Genomic DNA, 23,170 nt, shown 5'->3' on the forward strand with positions numbered 1-23,170 from the left:
TTGCTGGAAACTGCGAAGCCGACGAGCTGACCAGACAAGGGACCTGTGAGGTAGTGTGCCCGCGAAAGGAGAGGACCGGAACCACCTTGACAACCTGCGCTGTACTCTGGGAGGATGAACTTTACACCAACTCAGCGAGCGCTGGGCAAGTACACGAGCGTGTAAGGTCGCGAAGTCCTTCTGACCACGTTTGGATAGGGATATTTCGAGGATGACAAAATCTCATCTTTCAAATTTACTTGGCATCCTCACGGGGCACTGTCCGCGGGGTATAGACGCCGTGAGACTCGGAATTACTTCGATTCCTTTTTGCGTCAGCTGTATGGAGGATGAGATGGAATCATCTCAACACCTGCTCCCTAGCTGTCAGCTCTCGCGGGACTAAGATTTAAGCCTCTTGGTTCTCACTTCTTTTCTGCGCCTGCTAATATAGCAGGTCTTGATATAAAAAATCTTATGAACTTCGTCAGCAGTATAAAGAGGCTAACACAACCGCAAATTAGTCACCGTTCATAGTCTACAAATACTCAACCCACCCCCAACCTTCTCCTTTTCGTTCTATCGTTTTTTCCTTCACCTCTTTTCCCCCTCTTCCAATGGCATCACAAAGGATGAACCAAACTTCTTTCGTCCAAGTGGGCCCACTCTCTGGGCATCCACTACTACCCAACCTAACGTAAGTTTTAGACTTGAAATAAACGAAATAAAATGAAATAAAATTAATAAAGAAAGTAAACAAATAAATGCATTTTAAAAGATTATTATTTACAGTATACAGTCTATAGAATTAACATTTTGAACTAATTACTTTTAGCTTTTCGCTCACAGTCACTTTTTTAACCTCAAACTTTTATTCTCGCATGCAATATTTTCGGATCATTCGACATCTGACCATCACCTTCATCGACCAAATCCACAATGTAATCACTGCAACATTGCCATGGCCCCTCCAATGTCATTGGCTTTCACTAACAAAATAACTTCAATGCATTTAACACCACATCCCGAGCATGCAACATCAACCTGCTACACCCACAACATCTTGCCTCATCATTTTTCATGTTCACTCAAACGCAGCAAACAAAATGGTTTTACGCCAATGACCACCGCACTGCCCATAGCCAACGATAATACTAAAGTTTGTGACCACATTCTTTCGCAGCAATCACCAGATGTAATACAAAAACAACAGAGAGTCTCCAAAGTGGCAATTGATCTGCAATTGGACACAGCAAAAACAGCAACAACAGCAACTTTTCAATTCACATCACCCACTGCAACATTTAAGCGCAAAAAGCAGCAACAACAAAAACAATTCGAACATCAATTACACAACAACAATAACTGTTACAACAATCAAACAGCGGTAATTAATAATTCGCTACCAATAGAACAACAACAACAATTGAACTCAAAATCCCCAAGCCGCATTAGCGTTCAGGGTGGCAATGTGCAACATGCACCAGCAACGAACACTTCGGTTGTGTTGAATGGTATTGGGGCGCCAAAAGCAACGAAAACGACAAATCCGGCGATTGTTGACGATATTTTAGGTCTTCGTGCAGGTGCCAGTGGGGGCACTGGTGGGTGTCACATTGACAACCTAACAACAACAGCGACAAACATACGCACGCCACACCACCACCACACGTTACCACGTTTCGTCACAACAACAACAACAACAACAGCAACAACAAAACCATTGCCACGTGCTGCTGCTTATGCCGCTGACAAACTCGATTTAGTGGGCAGCCACACAAGTAAATCGCCGCTGGTGGCGTTCACAAACTCACAACTAAACGGCCAAAATAAGCGACAACGTGCCACACCCAAGGTGAAACCGGCTCAACGACAACATCAACAGCAATCACGGCTACAACAGCAGGCGTTGCCAAAGAGAATGCCCACAGGCGCTGCTGGTGGCAGTGGCAGTGCGAATGGTAGCGGTAGTGGCAATAGCAGCAATTACAGCAACAACAATAACAACAGTACACTGCACAAAGGTAACAGCGCATTCATGGACAGTTTGGGCGCACACTTAGAGTTGGTGGGGTGGCGTAAGAAGTGCCTGTATGGCTTGCTAGTGCTGCTGATGCTGCTCATCATCACGAATTTGGTGTTGACGCTGTGGATACTGAAGGTGATGGAATTCACAACGGTGAGTAGCACAAGCATGCAACATCAAAGCGGCACACACATACACACACACACATGTATTAAACAATCGTTGTTTGGTTGTTGTCACCCGGTCGATCCGGCGCAATCCATTTTGACCAGTTGACATCAACCATACCAAAGTAGGCACCTCAATACATACAGGTATTTGCCTCATTACTTGCCACAATTGTTGTTAATTGACCTTCAATGGTTTTTGTCTTATCATCGTCATCACGTCTATGCATTGCAGGATGGCATGGGGCAGCTGAAGATAGTGCCAGGCGGCATACAACTAACCGGTCAAGCGCTCATAATGGATATGCTGCGTGCATCGACAATACGCTCCAGGCACGGCCAGCCGATAGCGATAGGTGAGTACAGGCGACACATGCACGCCACGATAAATATACGAATAATCACATAAATTTTATTGCTTTCTATGTGTGTGTGATATATTTCATACACAGTCGTAGGAACGTATAAGTAGGCCTGTGTGTGTGCGAATGATATGCAAATTTCTTTGCCTGTGATTTGCAGCAATTTGTACGCCGCCAGCATGCCAAATAATCACATACACACACGCAAACGTGCATTAACACGCAAATGAATAAATCTACGTGTGTGTGTGTGTGTGTATGCAAATATTTAGTCGGATAATGTTTGTCCGATAACGTCACGGCTAGATAAGATATTTGCGCACGTAATTTATTATGATTATGTCCCTATTAATATTCATTTTGCGTAAATTTACTAATGTTAAGATTATGCTGCTAAATGCCTATTGCCACTACCACTTACGCACATACATACATACACACAGACAGCGTCAAAGTAAAGTGTACACCTCATAATTTTTACTATTTATTTCTTTATTTTTAAATCTAGCTAGAAGCGTAGAAACTACTCCGAAGTATCGCGTCCCAATACAACGTATACTAGGTTACTCAAAAAGTTCTGCGGTTCGATAAGAAAAACACAATTTTATCTGAAATGCATATTTAGTATAGTCTCCCTGCACCGAGAGATCAATGCATTTCTTCCAACGCGATTCCTATTAATAAATTCCATCCCTGAAGTGAGAATCTGGAAGGGCTGCAAAATACGGTCCACAGCTGTTAAGACCTCATCACTTGATGAAAATACTTTTCAAGCATAAATTATTTTTTAGATGTGGAAGCAGATGGAAGTTGCTAGTGGCTTAACCTGTGAAACCTTAACCTATATTTAAAGCTGGGAATTACATCGCGAACAACAGACCTATTTCCGAACATTCAACGGTTTCAAGGCTCTTTGAGTGTGTTGTAAAACGAAAATTATACTTCGCTGTAAAACGTAATATATCAAGTAATCAGCATGGTTTTATGGCTGGTAGGTCAACTATCACTAATCTTGCTGTTTTCTCAGACTTTTGTACGTTGGATTTCAATAATGGCCTTAAAGCTGATGTAGTTTATACGAATTTTTCCAAGGCCTTCGATAAAGTCTGCCAGTCAACCTTAATCTCTAAACTAATGAATTTTGGGTTTCACTACTACTTTGCTAGTTTGCTTAAATGGATAAAGTCGTACCTTTTCAATTGTGAATGTGTAGTTGTTACCGATAATGTATATTCTTATTCTTTTATTGCCTCTTCTGGTGTCCCTCAGGGCAGCGTTTTGGGCCCTTTGTTCTTTGTAATTTTTATTAATGACATATCTGAATGTTTTCAATTCTCTAAGTTAGGTTAGGTTGGTATGGTTGCCCAGGGAGTGAGCACACTTGGAAAAAGAAAGATTCGTCCTTTGTGATACCATTTTGAAGGAGGTGAGGTGAATGGGAAAGACCGATGGGATGCAGGGAGAGGGCGGGGAGAGGTGGTGATGGGATGGTTAGGAGCGTGTGGATTACGAACGATGACTATGTTTGCGTCAACCGCTTTATGCTGCTGATGAAATTCATCAGATTTTTAATGTCAGCGCCAGCTATATCAGCAGGCGTGTCAAACAAGTAAGAGCCAAGAAGCCTGGAGAAGGTACTGAGATGATTCCACCTCATCCTTCATACATCCAGCGCAAAAAGGACTCGAGGTGATTCCAAGTCTGACAGCATGCAGTCCTCGCGCATTTTGTCCTGTGAGAGAACCCACTAGATTGGAGAGCTGATATTTTGCCAGCCTCAGAAGCTTGCCCGAGCGCCTCCAATCCACACGTGGCCAGAAGGATTTCGCAACCTTACAAGTTTGTGTACTTGCCCAGCACTCGCTGAGTTGGTGCGATGCCCATCTTTCCAGGAGCAGACCACAGGTAGTCAGGGGGATCCCAATTCTCTCCCTTCGCGGGGAAATCACCTCACATGCCCCTTTTCTGGCTAGCTCATCCGCCTCACAGTTTCCCGCAATGTCGCTGTGACCAGGAACCCAGATGAGGCTGATGTCAAAGAATTCGGATGCAGTCGAAAGTGAGGTCAAGCATTCCTTGTCCAATTCCGAATGCACCGTCATCGACCCGAGGGCCCTTATTGCCGCTTGTCTGTCGGAGTAAATATTTACTTTCTCGACTGTTAGTACGCATTTGAGCAGCCTCCTTGATTGCGGCTACCTCTGCCTGGAACACACTGCAGTGGTCCGGTAACCTGAATTTGAGTCTGATGGGGAGCTCCTCGCAAAAGACTCCTCCGCCAACCTTTCCTTGGAACTTCGATCGATCCGTGAACAAGTTCACCAGGCCCTGCTCCCAAGTGTAGCCCTCCGTCCACTCTTCCCTTGACGGGATGTGAGTGGAGAATGTTCCGGTTGGACTAAACGAGGGTATACACTGGTCTGTTGACAGAGGGATGAACTCGCAGTTTCTAAGGATGCTTAAGTGCCGATAAGTGAAGTTGAGCTTATAGCTCCATCCCCTCAGTCTGATTGCGGTACGTGTAGCGGCAATTCTGCCTGCGATGTCTACGGGTACCACATTTAACATTGCGTTGAGCGCCAGAGTAGGGTTTTCAGTAAAAAAGATGAGAGACTGATTGGCCTGAAGTCCTTAGGGGAGACATGCGAGCTCTTGCCTGCCTTGGGTATAAAGACAACCCTCACGGACCTCCATGATCTAGGTATATAGCCCCTGGCTACGCAGCTCGCATAGATGGGGCTCAACCAACCAATTCTCTAAGTTTCTTTTATATGGAGATGGCTTTAAAGTTTTTAAAACTACACTAAACCTGTCTGATTCATATTATCTTCAATTAGGTCTCAACAACGTCGCGGCATGGTGCGATAGGAATCTACTTCAATTAAATATTAAGAAATGCGATCATGTGTAATTTTCTAAGTTAAAACATTTAATCTCTACCTCATATTATATAAAGAACTCGCGCTTTACTACTCCTAATGAAATTACTGATTGAGGTATAATCAACGTTTCAGTTTCTTCGTCATTTAAATTTTGTCATCGTCAATTCGTATTCTACACTAGCCTTCATTCGGCGGTTCGCTTCCGACTTTACGGATCCTTATTCTTTGAAGTCACTATTTATTTCCCTCGTAGGATCCATGTTGGAGTATGCCGTCTTTATTTAGTGGCCTTATCATCAGTGCCACATCTACAGAGTTGAAAAGAAATGTCTTTGTTTTGCACTCAGATCGTTGAACTTCACTGATCCGATTCCTTCTTACAATGCAAGGTGTGCATTAGTAAACTTAAAATCGTTAGAAAGTAGAAGAAGTATACTGTCACTCTGCTTTGTTTTCGATAATATAAATGAAACAGTTGGCTCGCCTTTACTCTTAAAGCGAATTGATTTTCACATATGTACCTCGAAAAAAATCTTCGGAGTAATGATTTATTCTTAGAGCGGGTTAGAATTGTTTATGCTTCGAAAGCAGCTATAAAAATAATACTCAAACTGCCCAGTGAGATTCTTGGGGACTCGGGAGATTATACTTCACAATCCCCGACCTTAACTTCAAGAAAGACTTTACGGTACGATTTCCACCGAGAGGCGAATGGAGGAAAAGGAAAGTGATTGATAGATTTCATGTCGAAATCTGCACTGACGGCTCTAAGATGAATTGTGGTGTGGGAGCTCGCCTCTATTCGGAACCACTCAACTTATCTAAATCAATTCCTGACTATGCCAGCAGGTTCCAGACAGGACTATTAGCAATCAGGGAAGCTTGCGAATCACTGAAACACTACAAAGAAATTGGCGCAAGCAGCTATCAAGGCCTTAGACTCCAACTCCATTTCATCCAAACTAGTTTCACAATGCACGACACTACTTTGCTTTAGCCGAAAGAAGGTGGAAGCAATTAACTACATGCACTACAACAAGAAAAACATGCCCGTGGTACAACACTGTTAGGATACTCTCGCTCAAACATTTCACATTTTACTGCAACCTTTACAGGTCACTGGAAGGTAAGGGATCATGCAGCCAGACTCATGGTAATAAACTGCGCTAGTCACTAATTAAGACAATTTATTACAAGTACTCACCCACCTCAACAACAACAACGACAACACTTCTGTTAGTGGTTTTGCCGAGCTCCTTCTCCTATTTGCGGCGTGCGTCTTGGTGTTGTTCCACAAATAGCGCGACCTAAAGTTTCAAGCCGACTCCGAATGGCTAATGTTTTCTTTTAAGGAGATTTTTCATGGCAAAAATACACTCCGAAGTTTGCCATTGCCTGCCGAGGGGCGACCGCTATTAGAAAAAACTTTTTGTTCATTCTGGTATTTCATGCATGGAGACTCGAACCTACGTACACGGAATGCAGTCACGTACCTACCCATTCTCTACGGCGGCCGCCATAGTTTAAAAAAAAATATTGAAATTAAAAAAAAACAAAAATAATAAATAATTTAATAAGGAAATAAATAACTTGTCAATATGTGGTGTACACTTTATTTTGCCGCTGACTGTATTTGAATGAATACGTTATAACAGATGAAGGTGCATATATTTCTTGTAAACGTCAGCCGTCCCTTAATACCACAGGTTGTTTGTCAGTTTCTAGTTAATGTCTGTTTGTTTTCATTGTTGTTCTTCTACACCTAAAATTCTACACCTACGCTCAACAAATCTGTGATTGTGTATTCAATATTTTATCAAGTCATCACGTGACACATTTGCCGTCGGAGCCTTGAAAAAAGTCACTTAATGTACGTGAAAGACTGTGTAATTTATTTATTTTTTCTATTATATATTAGTTTTTTCTTAGAGCAATACAAAAAAAATGGCGCATGTAGATAATTTCTCCGACATCTATCATCTTCGCCTTAAATATTAGTATTTTTTAAATGAATTCCATTGCCCAAATAAACTTCTTCATTGTAATTTAAATCTTCGTACTGAGAATAATATTAAGTCATGTCCGAAAGCGTTTTGGGACTTCATAAAAGCCAACAAGACCTGCGCGATGCAACCAAGTGCTGTTCGTCTGGTTTTTAAAGTAGCGCACTCTCCTCCTAAGGGGTCCAGGTGGTCTATAGCTCGAAAATTTTGGGTATTTTGACGAATTTCTTTGCAATTAAACAAGTGAAAAAAGAGATTTAAATTTTCAGGGCTTTTATTTAACTTCTTTTACATACAAAATTAAAAAAAAAAATGTTTTTTAATTTTAATAATTTTAAAAATGGCGCTGAAGGAAGTAGTCTGGTCAAATACTCATTTTTTATAGATATTGTTTAGGAATTTTTTTTTAAGCAACTAAAACGCGATCGTTTTGATTTTATGGTATGTCATTACTGACATTAAATAGTATACAAAAACATTTTTGTTTTTTGACAGATGTTTTTGTAATAGTATGGCACCAAAGTAATCGTCTTAAAAAAAAAAGAAAAAGGTGGCTTGTCAACAGCATTTTGGCTCTTCAGGACATCTCAAATGAAAAAGTCAAACTGATTATTATTCTGTAGGCTTGTCATGCTTGCACGCTTCTCTGATTGATATATAGTAGTTCTGCCTAGAAAACGCTGGCATAGTCAGGAAGTCGAATAGATTTGGATAATTTGTGCAGCCGCGAATAAAGACCAGCTCCCACACCACAGTTCATCTTAGAATCGGCAATATATTAGTGATGTATGTAATATATAGACCAATTTCAAACTTGTCACTACTTTCAAATTACTCGAAGCTATTATTATGAAAAAATTACACTTTACCCCAAAAAGTATAATTTTTTCCAACCAGCATGATTTTGTAAAAGGTAGCTCCACTGTTTCCAATCTGACCGTTTTCAATGAATATTTTGTAGAATCATTTTCGTCTGGACTTGAAGTTGATTGCATGTACGATGATTTCTCCAAGGCCTTTGGCTCTGTGTCACATAGAATTCTTTTGTGTAAACTGAGCTGTTTAGGTTTTCACTTGGTTTCCTTCTATGTTGTTGTATTGTAACAATTGGGGGAGAATCTTCTGCATTCTTCATTGGCACTTCTGGGGTATCCCAAGGTAGGGTTTTTAGCCCCTACTTTTGTCATATTTATAAATGAGATCCGCAGATGCATTTCTTTTCCCAGGTATCTCTTATATGCAGACGACTTAAAAATGTTTGCCTCAATAAAAAGCACAGAGGATGTGCTTAGACTCCAGGCTGACCTTAATGAACTCGCTTCTTCGTGTATATAGAATTTTAAAAAATGTCAATCGTCATATAAGTTGAACAGCCAAACCCTGTTTCAGCGAAGCCTCTCCAAAAATCAATATTCACTGGATGCTTAACAGTTCGTTGCAATTGTTGTTTATCAGTAGTACACCAGGACCGCCGTGTGCAACTATCCGTCGAAGGAGAAGACTCATTATTTTGTTCTACATTTGCCTTAGCGCTTGCAATTCTTTTTTCAAGTGCTTCGGCATTTGAGGTATTCTGCACGTAAGCGTCCTCACTGTTTCAAATCGCTTTTCATACGCGGAACACATTTTGTAAAACAACATACGCTTTTTAAATTTCTCACAAAACTAACAAATTGCTCAACGCGTATTGCGAAAAGGATACTCCTATTTAACAGCATTTAAGTTTTTTTTTTAACCGAACTCTAAATTTGAATTTTGCGAGTCAAGCTTCCAGCTTTCCAGCATCCATCTACACATGACTCCTAGGTAAATGACTCCCTCTCTCTATGCCATACCAATTCCAATGTGTCTGATAAGCCTTGCTGTCTACGGTTTCCAATCAGCCTCTTCCATACTGCCTCAAATTGTCCTCACCCAGCATACGAAATTACTTCTTATAAAAGTTGTATCTCACGATTTTTATTACAATCAGCCCGCACACCGAATGCTGTCAAACAGATAAAAATATTACCCAGAGTGAAACTCAAAGCACGAAAATTTAAAAGTCAAAAAGTAATATTGCAGCTGCTTTAACCTTCGCCACAAGCTGCATATTTCATTCGCACAAAAATCTGACCCCAAAAAAATTACAAGACGTCTAAAAAATAAAGATGAAATTGTGATACTGCAAGAAAAAATTACAACTCGCCACAAATAAATCTTTGTGCACTCAACGCAATGCAAAGGACGCTGAAAGTATGTGAATAAGAACAAGAATCGAAATGATGCTTTCGACCGCAACGCACGAATACACTCTACCACAACTAAATACAAGTTTCCATGTACATATTTGAGAGTGTATTTGTGAGTGAATTGTGAGTATTACGAAGGTGTGTGCGACGACGACTGCGATGCACAATTACAGATAAAAGTGGAGAAAGACAGATGGGATTTTCACCTAATGACAACGTTAAGGTATGAAAAGTCGACGACGGCAAAGTAAACCAACCTTTACGCAGATAAGATGACTGAAGTGGGTGCATGTCGGCAAAGCGACAATTCCAGCTGAGTGGCCTGACTGCGTTCTCTAAATTTGTTCATCGTTTTACATGTCCGCAACGGGGTTGGGGGCTGTTGAGGAGTTACTACTATGAATACTAGATAGATGGTGGAGCGAATTTCCTACGCTCGCTGTGCTAACTGCGTGCAGTATCGTGCAGCCATAGTTGGCTGCCCGTGACTTGCAGAAACGTGCTGGCAAAAATTTTATTTCCGTTTCCGCTATCATGTCACACTAATCTTGCGGTCTGCCTGCATATTTGTAAGAAAAAAGATATCTTCCTAACATTTTCTTCTACACGCGTATGTTTTTGGCTTTGTGCGCGAACAGATTGTGGCTGAGCCTTATTGTGCGACATTTGTTATGTGGCGTTTTTGGGCGTACGTGCACCTACTCACCTTTTATTTATTGCCATTTATATTACATATTTAGCTGACATTTGTGTATTTGCTTTCACTATCTGCACTTACAAATCTCACTCATATTTACCTTGTAATATTTCTTTATAATTTTCCTGCGCCCGCGTGGATGTCATCGCCCCAATGCCGTAATTCAACAACGAAACAACCGAATCAAAAAACAAATAACAAAAATGGCACAAAAAACTGCACGACCAAACATCAAACATTGACATCATACCGCACATGCCCGCGCACACCTACAACCCCATTGGGAATTGGGAATTGACTGCCACTCCCGCACGGTTTGCTGCGGTTAAAACATTCGCGCGTACCTCACCTTGCGGCAACCGAATATCATCAACAGAATCATCACGTAATTTTTCAATCAATACACGTGACGCGAATGGCATGCTGGAGAATCATTTATTTCTTGGGCACGACAAGCTCGAATGCCTGGCGAAGGAAATTCGCATCAATGACACCAATGGACGAAATTTATTTTCTGTAAATCAAAATGAAGTCACAATCGGTGCACACGCGCTGCGAATTGACGGCGAAGGTGGCGCCATATTTCGGGAATCCATACAAACGCCACATGTACGCGCCGAACCGGGGCGCGAGCTGAGGTGAGTATGCGAAAGCAAAAGAAACAAAAACAAAAAAATATTAAAAAAGTTGAAAAATCGGAAAGAAAATGTAGTGGAGAGGAATTTGTGTGTATATGAAAACAGCAAAAATATATTTTTGCTCCAAATCCGAAGAGATTCACAAGTTTTTGTAAGATTTAAGAGCGATTCAATGGCAGATGGTCCAGACATTTTAAGCATTGCCATCAATTTTGTTCAATATTTAACTATTTTTAGGCTGGAATATAATAAGAAGTAAACTAAAATAAAAAAATTTAAGTAAATTAAGATTTTTTCAATGTTAAAAATTATGGTAACAACTGTTAAAAAAAAATATCTTGGGTTCCGTTTAGGATTTTTATAAATTATTTTCTTTTATTTATACCTTTTTAATTTTTTTTTTTAATATTTGAAATTTGGCTTTTTCTTGTGATTTTGGTAACGAGTTTTTAAAGTGAAGTATCTTCGGATATTTTTATTTGCCAAAATCACAAAAAAACCAAGTTTCCCAAAAATTGTGAATAAAGAAATTTTCCAAAAAAAATTTTTTTTCCAAAAGAAAGTTTTTAAAGGTATGTATTAAAAAAAATAAGTAATAATAAGTAAGAAAAATAATTTATAAACATCTTAAAGTAACCGAAGATATTTCACTTAAAATAAATTTTAAACTCTTAAAAAAACCGAGGGTATTTCACTTAAAAAAAGTCGTTACCAAACTCAGAAAAAAAAACAAATTTACAAAAACTCTGAACAAATATGTAAATATAAATTTTTTCCAAAAATAATTTTTTAAAGGTACGTTTTATAAAAAATATAGAATATATAATATATAAGAAAGAAAAGTATGAAAATGCGAAAAAGAACCGAAGACATTTCACTTTAAAAAAGTCATTCCAAAATCACAAAAAAAAATAAAAAAATTTCCCCAAAATTCTTAACAAAGACAAGATTTTTTTAAAGTACATATATTTTATAAAAAAAAAACAGATAATTTCTAAAAATCCTAAACGGAACCGAAGATATTTTAGTTTAAAAAGTCATTACCAAAATCCCAAAAGAAAAAAACAAATTCTCCAAAAATTCGGAACAAAGAGCTACAGAAAAAAAATATATAAAAAAACATTCCGAAAAATTCTGAACAAAAAAATATAAATTTTTTCAGTGTATATTTTGTCTTATTCAGAATTTCAGAAAAAAAACTAGGGTCTGTCAGACTCACGCACGGTAGAAGTGAAACTTCTAAGTTGGTTGTTCCATGTATGGGAGCCCCGGTTTAGATCTCTCCCCCCTCTCTCGTGTTAAATTCAGGTTTTCATATTTTTTTTTCTATATCACTCCACATAAATTTGTACTATTTATTTTTGTCCTTATTTGACACTTGGGTGCAGTGTTGCACTTGACGCTGACATTTCTTTGCACTTCCAATGGTATTTTTTGCCTACTTTTGGCGCGTTAATCAATTTGCTTTGATCACCGAAACGGTTGAAATGTCATTTTACAACCTTCTACTTCAACTATCGTCACTCGTTTGGCAAACGCACTCATTGTATCGCTTCGTCCCCTCCATACCTGCCATCTATTTACTTCACAGCAGTTTCTTATTGCTTTCCCGCTTACACACATTCAATCGGAGCTTTATCTGATACTCACACACGGCACTCATTTGCACGGGCTATGGCTATCTATAATACCCGTTGTCGGTTGTCGATTGTCGGTTGCCTGCATATCGCCAGTCTACTTCAATGCTTACTTGTGTGCTATATACATTTCGGCGTGTCTCGGTGGCTCCCTCACATCGTTCAGCGCTTGCGATGCGAGAGAGCGACAGAGAGAGCGAATAGGCGAGAGTGGGAAGGAGCAGCTGCTCCTTGGCCCCGCCCATTTGACGGATTTCGGTAACGCTCCGAACTTACCGTTTCACTCGTCTATTTTCAATCTGCCTTGGGGCCCCCGATGCGCCTAAAAAAGTTTCACTTCAAAAAAACAAAATTCTAAACAAAGAAATACAATTTTTTACAAAAACAAATTTTTAAAGGTGTTATCTTTGTGATTTTGGTAACGAATTTTTCACGTGAAATATCTTTGGTTCCCTCTAGAATTTGTATAGTTTTTATTTCAGGATAAAATATACTTTTTAAAAAAAATTTTCTAGAAAAAATTACATTTCTTTGTTCAGAGTTTTTGGCAAATTTGTTTTTATTTTCGTGATTTTGGTAACGACTGTTCTAAAGAAAAATACCTTCGATTCTTTTTAGGACTTCTATAAATTTTTTTCGTATGATAAATTAAAGTTATAATATAAAGATTAAATAAATTAAATTAATAAATTAAAGTTATAATACAAAGAACTTTTTTTTTTAAACTTATATTTCTTATTCAGAATTTTTGGGAAATTTCCTTCTTTTTATGATTTTGATAATGACATTTTTAAAGAGAAATATCTTCGGGTCCGTTTGGGATTCTTATAAATTATTATTATTTTTTTTTTATTTATATCTTTAAAAAATTTGTTTGTTTTTTTTGAAAAACTTTATTTCATTTCTTTCAGAATTTTTGGGAAATTAGGTGTTGTTTTTGTGATTTTGGTACTGACTTTTTAAAGCGAAATATCATCGTTTCTTTTTAAGATTTTTATAAACTATTTGGTTAGGATAAATTATACCTTTAAAGAAACTATTATATGAACAAATTAATATTTCTTTGGTTAGAATTGTTTTGTATAATTAAATTTTTTTTTTTATATTTTTTTCCTTTGTAGTTCTTTGTTCAGAATTTTTTTTTTTAATTAGTTTTTTTTCTGATTTTGGTAACGACTTATTGAAGTGAAATATCTTCGGTTATTTTTATAAATTTTTCTTCAAGATAAAGTATATATTGAAAAAAATTATGTTTGGGAAAAATTGGTATCTCTTTGTTCAGAATTTTTGAAAATTTTTTAATATACTTTTTTTATTTTTATTTTTTTTTCTCCGCAATTCTTTGTTTAGAATTTTCGGGAATTTTTTTTTATATATTTTTATTTATTTTTTGTTTTCCCTCTGTAGTTCTTCGTTCAGAATTTTTGGGAAATTTGGTTTTTGTGTGATTTTGCTAACGACTTAGAGTGAAATACCTTCGGTTATTTTTATGATTTTAAAAATTTTTAATTATTGTATTTTAGAAAAAATGTATATTTCTTTGTTCAGAATTTTTTGAAATTTTTTTTATACTTTTTTTTTATATTTTTTTTTCTATATATTTTTCCCCTGTAGTTCTACGTTCAGAATTTTTGGGAACTTTTGTTTTTTTCTGTTGCGATTTTAGTAACAACTGTTTTAAGCTGAATATTCCTGCTCATTTTTAGGATCTTTATAAATTTGGTATTTTTTAATACATAAAATATACCCTTAATTATTTTTTTTATTATTTGTTTTATTTATTTTAATTATTTAAAAAAAAATTATATTTCTTTCTTCAGAATTTTTAGGAAGTGTTTTTAAATTGTTTTCTTTTTCTTTTTATGTATTTTTATGTTTTTCTTTTCTCTGTAGTTCTTTCTTCAGAATTTTCGGAAAATTTTTTTATATTTTTTTCTTTTTCTTTTTATATAGTTTTTTGCCTGTAGTTTTTTGTTAAGAATTTTTGTGAAATTTGGTTTTTTTTTTTGTGATTTTGGGAACGACTTCTTAAAGTGAAATATTTTCGGTTATTTTAATGATTTTTATAAATTTTAATTTTTTTAGATAAAATATACATTGAAAAAAGTTGTGTTTCGGTTTTTTTTAAATACATAAAATATACCTCTAGATTTTTGTTTTCGAAAAATACTTCTGTAAAAAACTATTTCTGTGTTAAGAATTTTTCGAAAATTTGGTTTTTTATATTTTTGGTTTTTTGAAAAATATTTTTTTGCTTTGGGAATAGCAGCAGCAGTATTTTTCACTTCTCTGTAGCAATATTTTTCACTGATTTTCTGTACGTAGCTAAATAAAAAACTCCCGATAAAAAAAACTGTCACGGTTCGGAGTCGGCTTAAAACTGTAGGCCCCTCCTTTTGTGAAACTCTAAACCATATGGGGACTCCATTCTGAATCGATAGATTACAGGGATTGCGGAGCACAGTCTCAGCTATTAACACAATTTTTTTTTTTGTTTATTCTGCAGAGGTATAGTTTTCAAAAACAACAAAAAAAAAAGATTTTTTCTGAAAAATTTCTAACAAAACATATAATTTTGTTCCAAAAAAATTAGTTTGAGAGACATATGTTGTTGTAAAAATATATAAAAAAATTAACGAAATGCCAAGTTTTTTTGTTAATCTGAAGAGGAAGGTTTTTCAAAATCAACAGAGAAAAAAAATGTGTTCCAAAAATTTTTGGAGAGGTATATTTTATTCTAAGAAACACATAAAAATTACTTTGAAAAATTCTATACCAAAATTGACATCGGTGAAAATATCTCAAAATTATTATTATTATTATTCCATACTTCTTTAGGGGCTTAAGGATTCAACAAAAGTTTTCCAAACATTTCTATTTCTAGACATAAATCTCAGTTCATTAAACGATTTCCCAATTTCAGGATAGTCCTTTGCTTATCTCACTAACAATTTTTTTAATAATTTTTTTTAATTGACTTCTTATTATATTCCAGCCTAAAAATAATTTAATTTTAAGCAGAATCAATGACAATTTCCAAAATACTTGAATCACTTGACATGGAATTCCCTTAAGTCAGAGATTCAATAAGAGCATTGCTTCATAAATGCATTCGTTGTTTTTCTAAAAAAGCAGATGACGTTCGAGTCATACGTCAAAAAGATTGAAAAGTTTTCAATATTGAGTTGCGAAGGCAGTCGAAACAGTCACTTAAATGAAACCAAGCCAAGTGTTGACAATATAAACCTTTCTAAAAAATCCATAAAAGTTACTTGAGTTTTGCTCGCGCTATCTCATTTTAAAAACAGACATATTACCGTATTTGACTCATCCCGAGTAAAATTACTTATAATAAATGAATCAAGAAATGTGGACCCTTCCTTTGAAGAATAAGCAAAAAACCAATGAAAGCAAACAGGCGGCGAATAGCTTTGCATGGCGCATTTGCATCCCAGCCAAGCTTTAAATATGCAGCTGTTTGCAGTAGTCGATCTTTCTGTGCATGAATTACGACATGCAACATATGCATGCCACACGACAAACACATTGGGCCAGCCAACAATGCATTGGCCGATGTCCAAGCAAGGTCCACACGCCAAGTGTTGACTATATTAAAAAACGCTTAAAGTTGGACAGACAAATAGGCTCAACGCACACCCACGCATCATCACATACATATGCGCCAGTGCACAGGTGCACATACACTAGTATAGGTGTACGCCGCGTAGATGCATGCAAATGCGCGCGAGTGTGCAAAATAAATTGTCGGCCTGCAATGGCCAGTTGTGAATTGCACTGACTGGAAATATTGACTTGTTGGCGGCTGAATCTGCGCCTGAATTGATTCACAGGTACACAAATGTGTGTGCGTGAGATTGCTTGTGGGCGAGAATGCGTTTTGGGTACTCGAGTGCAGCAGCTGCACAATTCAATAACGCGCTGAGTTATTTATTTTCCTTCAAATCAAATGGATGAAATATGGGAAAAATAGTTGAAGGCACAACTGCACAGAAATTCTGATGCTAAGACAAATACAAATAAAATCGTAAATCAATTGAAAGAAACGAATTGCAGATAGCCTTACCTGAAATGACCAAGTTAAATGTAACTCCTGCTGATGCAAAGTGATGCAAGTAAATGAAAATATGGAGAAAATATTGCGGTTCAAAATTGTTGGTGTTTTAACGTTAAACCGTTCGTGACCCATATTGGGTGACAAGGAACAGCAAAAATGTGCCTCTTCAGATGGCACCTGCTGGAGGAGTAAATGAGATAAAGTAAAAGAGAGGCTGCTGCAGCCAAAGTGCTTGGTGCGTGACTGCTCTGGCTTGAAAATCTTGAGCAGAAAACACGAATTGATAAAAAAGTTTTTTCTAATATCAGAGGCCCCTCGGCAGGCAATGGCAAACCTCCGAGTGTATTTCTGCAGTGGAGAAGGTCTTAACAAAACATCATATGCCGATTTGTAGGTTACCACATTTGTGTAAAAAAACCGAAACGCAAACCACAAATAGGAGTAGGAGGAACTCAGCCAAATACGTATAAAGGGTGGTGTTAGTTCATTTAGTTATTATTCATATAATATTTGAACAAAATCCCTTCACATATTCCATGTAAAATATTGAAAAGTGAGTCAAAGGTACGAACTTCTGAAAGCCCCGAAACAAGCCCAACACATTTTTCCCATCTCTCAGGCGATTTGTGGATGCCGCGCCAAAAAAATTGGCCGTCTTTGGCCGCAAAGCAATCATCGAGCCATTTTTTGGCTTCTTCGTGAGAATTGAGACGCTGCTCGGAAAGTGCGTCACCCATCGGCGCAAACAAATGATAATCGGAAGGCGCCAAGTCTGGTGAGTAAGCCGCATGCACCAGCGGTTCCCAATCGTACGTCTCCACCAATTCCCGGGATGCTCTTGTTCGATGTGGCGGTGCATTGTCACAATGTCAGTTCATGCGGCACCCATCTTCCGACCTTTAAAATCATGCCCATGTCTTTCACACGTTTGGAAATGGTTTTTTTGGGTCATTCCCAACTGCTCTGCCATCATTTCTTGCGTTTGACCATCATCTTCATCCAACAATGGTTGCAATTCGGCGTCCTCAAACTTTTTCGGTGACCGACCACGACGCTCGTTCTCCAAGCTAAAATCACCACTTCGGAATTTTTCAAACCCCCTGAAGCACTGTGCTCTACTTAGAACATGCCCACTATAAGCTTCTATAAGCATTTGATTAGCTTGAGAAGCGTTTTTCTTCAATTGATAACAGAAAATCAACGATGTCTGCAAATCGTAGTTTGAAGGCACGAAATTCGGCATTTTTAAGAGCGACAAAAATGCATTTTTGCATGAAACGTAACAAACAATGAACTGAATATTGTTGACAGATGACAGACGAAAAAAACAAGACATTTGGGAATGTTTAAAAATACTCCTAGCGACATCTATGGACTAATAGCTGAAAGTCTCATTTCGTAGGTATATACCTGGGAATTCTTTTGCGGTGTACATCATAACTGACAACAGAATTATTAGAAATACAAAAATTAAAATGCCTTTGTTCAAGGAGATGTTTCTCGCAATATACTTGAAAGGATTGCATTTGGAAGCCTAAAAACGTTTGTCGAATACTTATAACCTCCGATCAGCCTAATACTTTAACATAATATTATTTTATTCTATGTCAACAAATTAGAACTAAATATCTAACAAAGTTTAAGCGGTGATAGCCAACATGGTGAAAAGAACTCATCTGCGTTTTTGTTATCTATTTTTAATCTATCAGCACAGAATCACATATGAGCTGCTCGTCGTCTCTATCCGACTTTATACATTATAGAATTGACTTCAGCTATCTCTATCCGAACCTTGTGTCTCAGCTCTGGAATCGTTGTTCACATTCGAATTACTTTTCCAAAATGATTTTTCTGAAATAATTCGAAGGTTTTCTCCACGCCAGATGCGTCAATTTAGTTGTTTGTTGAAAAATGTCAAAGATGGCATACAAATATGTACCGCTTAAGAAATATTCACTACATTTCGTTATCTTTGAAAGACGCTTTAGAATTTTTCTTTACTTTTTTCCGTAAAATACTAAATTTGCTAAATTTTTTTTTTTCATTTCTACTTTATTTGCTTGCTGTAGACTGGAATCACCAACACGTCAGCTGGAGGTGACAGCAGCAAAGGACATAAATTTGCAATCACGTGCCGGAGCAATCGAAGTGACTGCGCTAAAGGATGTGCGACTGAGTGCGCTTGATGGAAGTGTAAGTGGCATTTAAAAAACATTCAATTATCTTATTATAAACTTGTAAAAATGTTATTAAAAAAGAATGTTTGTTAATATCTTCGAAAAGGAAAATTATCTTTAATTAATGACTAATAATTGAATAATACAAATATTGAGAAAAATAAGTGAATCAATGAAACTCCTACTCGTAATTCGTCAAAAAAGCGCAGAATTTATATCTAAATACTCGTATTGTATGTACTGACCGTTCGTCAATCATTTATTGGCTCCCAATTTCACCTTAGCGTATTAACCGAATGTTCACTTCTAATTTAACGTGAGTTCCGTTAGTGTAGAAATATGTTGGTTTTAAGGCACACAACTAGTGCCAAATTATTTTAAGAAATTTATTAAGAGAAAAGTATTACATCGAAAAAGAGAAAATAGGGTTTTAAGACTAACCCGGGGTCGCCGAATGCGAAAATTAGGTTTGCTTATTTTTTAATTATGTAATCAAAAAACGATAATATTTCCGAAATCATTTTGCAGTTATTGTATCTATAAGTACTATAGATTACAAATAAATTACATAAATATGCGCCAATAATTATGAAAGTAGACTGAGTTTGATACCTTTTTTAAAACCTTCGATGGCGCACCCGGATCTGGGCTCTTTTCATCTTGTTCGAGGATCCTTTTTAAAAGGTTACATCCATGAACCGATAGTAAATTAAATTTTAGGAAGCTACCTGGAAGCTCAAGTTATCAACTAAAATAGAAATATGTCACGTCCAAAGTCGAAAAAGTCAGACCCTATTTGCATTTTAATAAACTAAACAAATTGATTAAGCGAAATTTATTATGAATGGGAAATTATGTGTGAATTGTTCTGATAACTGCGAGTTTAGTTAGTCAAAATAGTCCACTCTGGCCTTGATACACTGTTTGCGCGATCTAAAAGCTTTTCGAAAGAGTGTTTCAGGTCCTTGACCGGAATGCCCTTCAGGATGTCGGTAGAAGCCTTTTGGATGACCTCTACGGACGCCAAACGTTTTCCTTTCATGACCAAATGCAATTTTCCGAAAAGTAGAAGTCACAGGGAGCGATATCAAGCAAATACGTTGAGTGATTGATGGTTATAATGCGATTTATAGTCACAAAATTAGTCACAAGAGTGGATCGATGAGATGGTGCATTTCCATGCAATAAACCGCAGCTTCCTCCTTCGGGGTAATCAGGGTGAAATCGACAAATGGGATGCAACAAACGCTTCACAATGCCAAGATAGAAAATTGCATTGACGGTTGGGCCCATTAGCACGAACTCCTTGTAGGCGATTCCCTTGGAATCGTAAAAACAAATGATCATCGACTTGATTTTTGACTTCTCCAAAGGTGATTTGTTGGGTGGTGGCTCCCCTGTGGCCTTCCATTCGGCACTTTCACGCTTGGTTTCAGGTTCATGTTGAGAGCACCACATTTCATCACCAGTTACGATGTTGTAAAAGAAGTTCCCGTCTTATCTCGCCTCTTTAATGAGGTCTTTCGAATGTTGAATTCCTTGCAATTTTTGGTCCTCAGTTAACTTGTGCGGAAAAAAACGTGCATGTGTAAACCACTCATGGACTCTGGAACGGGATAGACAATCATCGCCATAAACTTTTTCCATCAATTCAAATGTTTCGATTTTAAATACAAATTTGATATTAGCTCTTTGTTCGAATCTCATTTTTGTACCGATGACACAAACAGACTGACACTTTAGACGCAATAACTTCGCTTCCACTGAACCGAATATCTTCAGGCTTTCAGTGGAAGTCAGATAGAACTTCCAACGCACTAACTCATTAAAAAGATAGGGCCATCAAAAACATTTTCATGAAGCCAGTCTTGTTTATTTTGGATTTCATCTTGTACATAAGCTTGACTGTTAGCTATTATACCTATATATATTATTTGAGTAGTTATATCCTCCTGGTTAAATAAATACGAATGATTTGTTGATTCTGTTACTACTTGATTTCTGTTTATCGGCTTATTATGTGCGAGTAGTTCAAAAGGGGCACACGTCATTTTCAAGTTATGTTACATAATTTCATAATTTTTTTTTGCTTTGGCTATTCTCTTAATTAACATTAAATGTATTCCATATAATTTTAAGATTGCAACCACCATCTGATGGTATCCTTTTTGATGGTATCGTAAAAATTACATTTTATAAATTTAGTTTAAAATAAGGCCGTGTGAAATAACTGATAAACTCACGATTTTTTTACCTAGACGATTTCATGGTTCCCAAAGGTCGTATGTCAGCCGGGTTAACCTAACATAATCTAGTCCACTTTCGTAGTTATTCCCACATATGAATGAATAAAAAAATAAGTAGATATTGAATTTCTGGTAGGAATTTGACTAAATGTACATATAAACCATCTCATATTCATATATCTTTTACCTTTTCTTCTCTTCCCACATTTCACACAAAAAAAAAAATATATACTACAGCTGCGCTTGGAATCCTCCAAAATCCTTATGCCGAATCTGCGTACAGCGCAACCGCCTTCGTTGGGAGCGCCACAAAGTCGTGACCATTTGCATCGTGTCTTCCAGCTGTGCGCCTGTTCGAATGGCAAACTCTTTCTTGCTGCGCCGCACTCGATATGCGCCGGAGATGATAGTACCGTTTGCAGATGATTGCCCGAACGTAGACAATAAAATGAGGAAGAAGTGCACTCCGGAGAGCGGATGTTGAGAAAATAAAGGAAAAAGGAGGAATTAATAACAATTAAATAGTAAATAGATATGTATGTATGTGTAGGCACTAAGACTAAGTATAGGTAAAATCAAGCAGGGGCTAAAGTAGTATTCATATTGATGTAAATGTTGAAAATGATGCATGTAAAATATAGGAAAAGCATATACAGCGGTGGCCAGGTAATTAAGGAACGATAGAAGGTTGAGGAAATAAATGTTCCATAAACTATGGAGAAATAAAAAGTACTTTGAAATACTGTTTTGTGTGCAAGTATGAGTAAAAATTTTTGAACTTTCAAAGGTACACTCATGGGCAGTAAAATAGGTGTGCGGGGTTATGGACACATTTGGCTATGTTACTTATTGTGTATTTAGTGTGCATTAATTTTTTATAATTCTTTGTACAAAAACACGATATGAATCGGCTTTTCAAACCTTATGCAAAAATTATAAAAAGTATGAAAATCGTTTTTTCACACTTTGGGCAAAAATTATGACCATTACGAAGTTTTTGCAAACTTTCACCAAAAATTTCAAATTTTTAATCAAAATTTTAATCAAAATTTTTGGAATAATTTTTAGCAAAATTAATCATTAAAGTTTTTGTTTTTTTTTTGTTTTTTGAATAACTGTTTTACCAAATCCAAAAAATCGATAGGTAAATAAAATTAAAAAAATGTAAATACAACAAAAACCATATATGTAAATCGATTGATTTTTTTTAAACTTTGCGCAAAAATTATGAAGATTACGAAGTTATTGCAAACTTTCACCAAAATTTCTAACTTTTAATAAAAAATTTAGAATAATAACGCATTGACAAGGTGGCGCAAAATTAATCATCCATTTTATTTTTTTTTAATAACTTTTATATTAAATACAAAGAAATTATTATTAAATAAAAAACAACAATGTGCGACAAAAACTATATAAATCGATTTTTTTTTTTCAAATTTTCCCCAAAAATTATTAGAATTACGAAGATTTTGCAAACTTTCCCCAAAACTTTAAATGTTTGTATAAGAATTTTTAGAATAATTTTTGGTATGCAGTGACAAGGTGGTGCAAAATTAATCATCCAAGTTTTTTGTTTTGAACAACTTTTCACTAAATACAAAAAAAATTGTATTAAAAATATAAAATGTACAACAAAACCCATATAAATCGTTTCTTTTTTTTCTTTTTTTATTGTAACTTTTCGCAAAAATTATAAAAGGTTATTAAAATTACGATGATTTTGCAAACTTTTCCCAACATTTCAAACTTTTTGATAAGAATCTTTAGAATAATTTTTGTACAGGTGGCGCAAAATTAATTATCCATCTTTTTTTTTTTAATAATTTTTTTACCAAATACAAAAATATGATAGCTAAATAAAAAAAACCATATAAATCTTTTTGTTTTTTCAAACTATACGGAATAAAAACTACGAAGATTTTCGAAACTTTGACCAAAATTTCAAACTTATTGATCACAGCTTTTAGAATAATTTTAAGTATACAATTTTTAAAATGTGGCGCAGAATTAATCATCCTTTTTTTTCTTTTAATAACTTTTTTACCAA

At 36.3% G+C, this 23,170-nt stretch overlaps 2 protein-coding genes across 2 annotated transcripts in view; both read left to right on the forward strand.

Moving 5' to 3' along the window:
- LOC128857049 (uncharacterized) overlaps positions 1–1,251 on the forward strand; it is a 73,709-nt gene extending 72,458 nt beyond the window's left edge. Inside the window, exon 4 of the mRNA XM_054092588.1 lies at positions 1,163–1,251. Coding sequence (XP_053948563.1) covers positions 1,163–1,178 — 16 coding nt within the window. The 3' untranslated portion in view covers positions 1,179–1,251. The remainder of the gene's footprint in view (positions 1–1,162) is intronic.
- On the forward strand, positions 1,181–22,094 carry LOC128857048 (delta-sarcoglycan). Its single transcript, XM_054092587.1, has 5 exons — positions 1,181–2,158; positions 2,408–2,528; positions 10,724–10,985; positions 18,767–18,890; positions 21,358–22,094. Exons 1-5 carry the CDS (start codon positions 1,901–1,903, stop codon positions 21,544–21,546), a joined length of 954 nt encoding a protein of 317 aa, XP_053948562.1. The 5' UTR covers positions 1,181–1,900; the 3' UTR covers positions 21,547–22,094.
- The last annotated feature ends 1,076 nt before the right edge of the window (positions 22,095–23,170 follow it).

This window comes from Anastrepha ludens, chromosome 3 (genome assembly GCF_028408465.1).
Source record: "Anastrepha ludens isolate Willacy chromosome 3, idAnaLude1.1, whole genome shotgun sequence".
Classification (NCBI taxonomy): Eukaryota; Metazoa; Arthropoda; class Insecta; order Diptera; family Tephritidae; genus Anastrepha; species Anastrepha ludens.